Here is a 6981-nt window from a genome sequence, read left to right on the forward strand (position 1 = left end):
TGTTAAGATAAATACACATCTCCAAGTTGTAAACAAGAAGGGCATTACAACAATATCAACCTTCTCTAGCATAACACTCTATACTCTACCATGTCACAAATAAAATGGTAGTAGGTGTCTATAAACTTCACCCTCACATGAAAAGTCAAGTTCTTTGGTAGACATATGATACTTTAACTATCACATAGAACTAAATAATAGCTCCCTAACTCAATTACACAGCCAAAAAAAATATTTTAATTCAAATGCCTTCCTTACATTTATAAGTAGTTACCATGTCTTTGGCCTCTATAATATACAAACCAACCATAACCTATTTCTTACTCGTCCAATTGATGAAACCACCAAATAAATTAACAACATAACCATTTGTGGATCTTCTACTATCAACATCACTTGCCCAATTTGAATCAACAAATCCATGAATATCCACTAGTGACAACTTTAATTAATCTTCCTAAATATATATGTATATATATTGTAGAAACCTAAAATTGTCCTTGATTAAATAAATATTTATTATTTATTTAATTATTTTTATCCCAATGTTTTCTATTAATTAAATAAATATTTTAATTATTTATTTAATTCACTAAGCTTCTTCTTTCTAGTTTTTAAAATAAACATTTATTATTTATTTAATCCCACTCCTCTCCTAAATTAAATAAATATTTTATTTATTTAATTTATGTAGCCTTTCTTATATTAATTAAATAAACATTTTTATTTAGTTAATTCATTTACCTTTTTCTTCTTATCCACATGACAACACATCTCCATAAATTACCTACTCTTTAATCTTATCCCTCCATTTCAATTTAACCTCTTAATACTATTCATTCTAATCCTTCATCTTCCACCTCTTAATCTCCTCTTTTAATGCCCCTCATGTTCTCTTTTCTGCATAGCACACTTCTTTTTTGTGTGGACTGGGCATTGTGCATGTGGATCTCTTTGTGGTTCTTGATCTCCCTTTGGACTCTTTATTATTGCAGTGTATGTGACCTTGAGTATTTATCCACAAGGGCTTCATTGGCTAGGCAATGTTATATCACGTGCATTCATATTGGGGGGGTTTAATATCCCAAAAATCTAAAACAATATATTACCTATTTATTGAAAATAGGGGGGTTTTCAATTCGGGCTATGAAATAATACAATATTTGGCAAAAATAGGGGGGTTGTTAATTTGGGTTGTGTATTGGGAGGGGGTGACAAAAAAGGAGTTTAGGGCAATATTTTTTGAAAATAGGGGGATTCTTTAGTATGCCATGAACTCCCGTGCTATAACCCAGGTTCACTAAGTGAAGCCCCCATGCATTTATCTTATGCTTAACTTTGATAAATATTTATGATCATTAGAGACTAGTGATGTGTTGGATTGCTTCATGGTGATTGGATGATGTTGTTGCATTGATATGTGTGTTTGATTCATTATGTTTAAGTCTAAGGACCATTGCATGCTTTGGTATTATTGTATGTGAAATGTTGATTTGATTAATGAATAGAATGAGATAAATGATGTTTACTAGACTAGCTGATTAAAAGTATATTTTATGATATTTTGGTTGGATGAGATATCATGTTACTAACAATATGATGATGTTGACCTTGTTTGAGGAACATAGTTATATGCTCAGCATTGCAGAGGTAAAATATTGATGATGTTATTTAATGCAGTTAATTAGGTTAAATTATTATTATTATGGTGTTAATAGATAGTTAGATGTGAAAGGGATGATATCATATCACTCATTTACAAGAATGCATACGATGCCAGAATTCCCTTCAATAATGTTAGTTAATGTGATTTTTTATATTTATATATGCATGAGTAGGTACACTTGATGTGTGAACGTTTCAGTAACTATAGGTACATGGCATCGACTCCACCTGACTTCATAGGTCTAAGGATGCTTACATTCCCCTACAATGGTTAACAAGAGATATAACGCAAACCAATCATCCCAAGCCTAAACCCGTGCCAATTGATTAGGGTAATTCCCTTGATTTTATTATTTTAATTAGTTTCTCTTTTATGGTTTTGATCCCCGACTACCGTAATTGGTATCTTTCGGATGCCTAGTCATCATGTTGAGTCGTCTTGTAATGATTGTTCATATTCAGTTAGTTGGTCATGCATCAATGGCAATTTGATATCATTGAAGTAATTCAATATTAAAGTGTGAAATATGTCTTATTTGTATTGGACTTTATGAGATTTGTATAATTTATCTTTAGGGATCTTTTGGGGAGTTATTTGATAATTATTTTTTATTATTTTATATCCCATTGCAAAAGTGAGTTTTTATTGTGTTATTGGGGGTCATTTTCAACACGTAGTGTATTTTGCTTGCTCTCCTCTCAAAAAAACATACTTCATGACACCAAGGATTTGTTGATTCAGAGAGATTCGAGAGGTAGAAATTTGTGGGCAAGGTCTTGAAAGAGTTGGATTGGGGAGTTCTTTTTTTGGTTCAATTATTGAGGTCATTGGTTGAGTGTGTAGAGAGAAGTTTCAAATTGAAGCTTCCTCTCCAAGCTGAGGTAGGAGCCTTCATAAACCTCTTTCTTCTATCAATTTAAATTTCTTCATTGTTTGCAATTGTTTGAATTCCAATTGAGTCCATTTTGGAAAATTGTTATCAATTATTTTAGTGCTTGTTGAAGTGTTAGATTGTTTTCGATGTTGGCTTGGGAAAACTATGTGAAATGGGGTGTATTTAGGAAATTGTTGCCCAATTTTCATGGGAATCTTGCATGGGAGTCCTTTTTGTGTTTATGATGTTTTATGAGCTGGTTCTCAAATGGTTTGGTCTCCAATTTGGCCTCCCATGCCTCATTTTTGTTCAACTGGGTGCCCTACTTAGCCTCCTGGACCCAGAATGTGCATATGACCCAAAATGGTGCATCTGATAAGAAGAATGGTGCTATTGATATGAAAAATGGCACTTTTGCCAAACTATGGTGCTATTGATGCCTAGAGTGGCGCATCTGATCAAGAGTGTGGCACTTTTAATCAATGTTGGTCAATAGACCTTGTTTGGCCTCATTTTGCCTCTCGATTGATTCACAATGCTTAATTGACCCTCATGTGAATGAATATGATGGATTGTGTATAATTTTGTGTTGTTGCAACACAAAGAATTGTATTCATATTCTTGAATTGGAATCAACCCTGATGGAATTGTGAAATATTATGAGGAGTCTTTGATTAGTGGATAATTTGGGCACCACTTCTAGATGGTTTTAGCTCATGGTTCTCTGGTTACCATTAGATTATTTCAATATTTGTATATCCTATAAATTAGGTTCTTGAGATGGTGTTTTTGTGTAGATTTATGTACATATTGTTTAAACTATAGCAATCCTACATATATTTGGTTAGTGATATTCGAATGAAAGTTTTCTTTGAAAGTATATTGTAATCACGACTTATGAAATCATATATTGAGTTGATTTGGAGTGTTCTTTTTCTTCCAAAAGTATTTTTTCCATGTACAATTGTGTTATGGGATTTACTGTTTATTTTATTTTTCTTCTATAATTGTTAATAGATTAAAATTTGGCCAATGATCTCCACAAAATATTAGTGCATAAAGTGTTTTTGTGTACCTTGCTTCCTTTCATTATCTATACACAATATTTACAAATCGGATGTGCTTCACACAATCTTATCTCTAATTTTTTATTGCATGTTTGATGTAGTTTACATGATGTTAGCATTGATAATTATTAAATGATTTACATAAATTTATCTTTTACCCTTATGTCTAGTTCTTTGCATCCTTTATATGTATAAAATTGGAAGGGGGCATATATTATCACCAATCTTTCTTCATAAGTTTGATAGAAATTATGATAATTATGATCACTTTTGTTATAACATAGAGCTTCTATATTTTGTGATACAAGGCCTTTACATTTGTCCTCTTGCACAAATCTCTTTTACATTTCTACATAATTGAAGCTTTATCACTTTTTCTAATAGGTGGAATCTATTACTTTTCTCTCATTTACTTTGTTTTTTTTCAAGGATACCTCTTTCTTCAATTGTGTTTAGAGATTATCTTAAATATGTTATGGATGCTACTCATTGTATCTTATTTTTTGTTTTGCAAGTTTCTAATAGAGTGCTTATCGCAAGAAGAATTTAAAAACGATTTATTACTTTATACATATCCACGTTCTTTAAATGTTTCAAAGATATTTAATTTAAATGTTGACTACTTGTTTTCTTCAACATACATCTACTTGATAATTTATATCCACATCAAAATGAAGAAAAAATTTAATATTGAAAATTGCAAGTCCTAACTATTTTCTCAAATGTTTCACGACTATTTTTTATTAGACTCTAAATATAATACAAATCTAAAATTATCTATATCCTTGCATGAATTCTACTCATGACATTATCATATCCCAATCCAGAGTTATCAATCATCTATAAGAATTTATCACAATTCATAGATTTATTTTTTCATTTTTCATCATGTCACTATCTATAGATTCATTATTTCCTCAATGACTTGTAAGAATTGATCACAATCCGTAAATTCATTATTCATAAATGTAACTTTGACCAAAATGAATTTCACAATCAAAATGATATACTTTACTCACCTTTTTATTCATTATAAACGTGCCTAATATAAATTAATTGTTTTAATTATATAAGCAATTTATTTTCTTAACGGCAATTGCACACATAAACATTTAGAGTATAGAAGATGGCCCAATTCATAGTTACTGAAACTTTGCAAAAGTAATTGTAGCAACATATGATAAAGCAATAAAAGCAACCCTGGATAAATGATAAAGAAAGGGAACAACTCTTTTCCATTATTCAGATAAGGCAAGCATTTATTAAAGGAAGATGCTCCTATTCAAGCAGTCCACAGAACAGCAGGCTTTGGGCTTTAATATACAGCAGAACATGACGCTACAAACTACTCAGCAAACATCATAAGATGACAAATAATTTAAAGGTATATGTCGAATGAGACAATCAAACCAGTGTGAGGAGTTAACTCACTTCGCTGTCCAACTGCTATCGAAGATCTCAACCATGAAAGCCATGAAATCAAATCCTTTGAATTCAATTGTAATTTGCTTTCTAAAGTAATTAAATGAGAGCATTTGTCATCAGTTTTTCACAATTCATTTTAAATTGTATATTTAAATCAACGTTTCAAATCATTCTAAGTAATTCATCATCCTCAAAAACAGAATGATGATAAAAAAATAGCAGCCTCAAACATTTTTCCAATGCAATTATTGTTGGTGACAATCAATAAAAACAAATGGTCATGCTTGCAGACGAAATTAGAATAGATATGTAGCAAAAAGAAAGCCACCCAAAGCCATTAAAAGCCTGTATTTTGATGGCATGCATAAACTTAGCTTTAAATAACATATAGACAATTCATGAGCCCTCTGAGATAGAAATCCTCAGTGACTTGATTCCATTAATGGAGATCTCTAGGCTTTCTACACTGTACGATGGAAGAAAAAGAAAAACTCGAAGCAAAGTTTCTGCTTCACAATTAACAAGTACCTATTGAATTGATCTGAACCCATCTGGGTACCCGAATTAAAGGCAAAACATGCTGGTTCTTTTGCTCACAAGACCTAACGAATTGTGTAACACAGGACACGACACAACATGCAAGAAGAAGAAGAAGAAGAAGAAGAAGAAGAAGATAACAAGATCTGAGAGCTCAGATATCGACATGACACCTCTGCCCACGATAGAGCGGCACTTGCCCATTGACTCTGTTCTTCATGCCCACCAGAAGATCACACCTCACATGGAGATGATAATGCGCCGACTTCCACAGAGAAGCCCTCCACCTTAAGCGCCCCCTCAATTCCAACCTAAGCTCCACAAGGCCGTAGGCTTCATCCGCCAAAAGACCCACCGCTACTTGAGGATAAACAGGCAAAAAGCTCCCCGCCACAGAGACAAAAACGGGGAGCACGGTCCTATGGTCCTGGTAAAGACTGGGCAAAGGAGTGGCCATGGTGATGAGCTGGTCTCTGTAAACCACAAAAGCCAAAAGGCTGTCGTAGCGGATGGTCCAGCGGCGATTGGGATTCTGAAACAGAACACTGAACTGCATATTGGAGGTGACGGAGCCGTCGGTCACATTGAGGTCATAAATGGCGGCACTGTCTACATATGCCCGAGGTCTATGTGGGCGGTAGATCAGCCACACCACCAGCGTTATAATGCCCAGCGCCACCACTAGTGTTACCAGAAAGGCTGAAAACATGCTCGCCCTGCCCATGCGCCGCCCACCCAGATAAGATTTCGGCTGTGTTGCGGCGGCTGGCGCCGCCGCCGCTTCAGGATCTGGCTTTGGCTGCTCAGCCACCGCTTCTTTTGGGGTTTCTTCCGCCATGAAAATAGCTTCGTTTCTCCTCTCTTACAGCTTCGCTGCTCTGTGGGTGTTGAGGACGGACTACCTATTTTCCGCTATTCATAACGAGTGGGAGAATATATGACAGCTGGGATACTGGAATTATGGTTGTGTGGCGTGGGGAGAGTAGGCGTATGTATTTGTATGAATACGATGAGATTGTTGGTAACTAAGGGGATTCGATCCAGAGATCTTGGGATTCATTTACGCCGTCCCATGAAGCTCTGTTATTTGTGGTTTTTTGGGGGGATTTTATTGGTAATGGTTAAAATTTAATGGTCGGCTCCATTACGGAGCCGCCATTCACACACAGGTCATGATCTGTGCAAAACAAACGCATCTCTTGCTTTTTCTTTATGTGGGGCCCTGCAATTCAATACTACGATGCCCGGAAAAGGAAACAGTAATGTTGTTTATTGTTTTTCAGTTAGATCAATCAGTTGGTGTTAAAGAGTTTTTATTATTATTCGTTGTAATTTAGGTTTTAATTTGGTATGGGATGTATTTCATTTGAAGTTTGAATTTTTGGAGTTCTTACGGTATGGATTTTGGATCT

General features: G+C 34.4%; 1 protein-coding gene across 1 annotated transcript; it reads right to left on the reverse strand.

Annotated features, from left to right (window-relative positions):
- Nucleotides 1-5340: 5340 nt before the first annotated feature.
- LOC131063158 (NDR1/HIN1-like protein 1) lies at nucleotides 5341-6663 on the reverse strand. Its single transcript, XM_057996933.2, has one exon. The coding sequence runs from the start codon at nucleotides 6405-6407 to the stop codon at nucleotides 5724-5726; it is 684 nt and encodes a 227-aa protein (XP_057852916.1). The 5' UTR covers nucleotides 6408-6663; the 3' UTR covers nucleotides 5341-5723.
- Nucleotides 6664-6981: the final 318 nt, after the last annotated feature.

Source organism: Cryptomeria japonica, chromosome 11 (assembly GCF_030272615.1).
Source record: "Cryptomeria japonica chromosome 11, Sugi_1.0, whole genome shotgun sequence".
Lineage (NCBI taxonomy): Eukaryota > Viridiplantae > Streptophyta > Pinopsida > Cupressales > Cupressaceae > Cryptomeria > Cryptomeria japonica.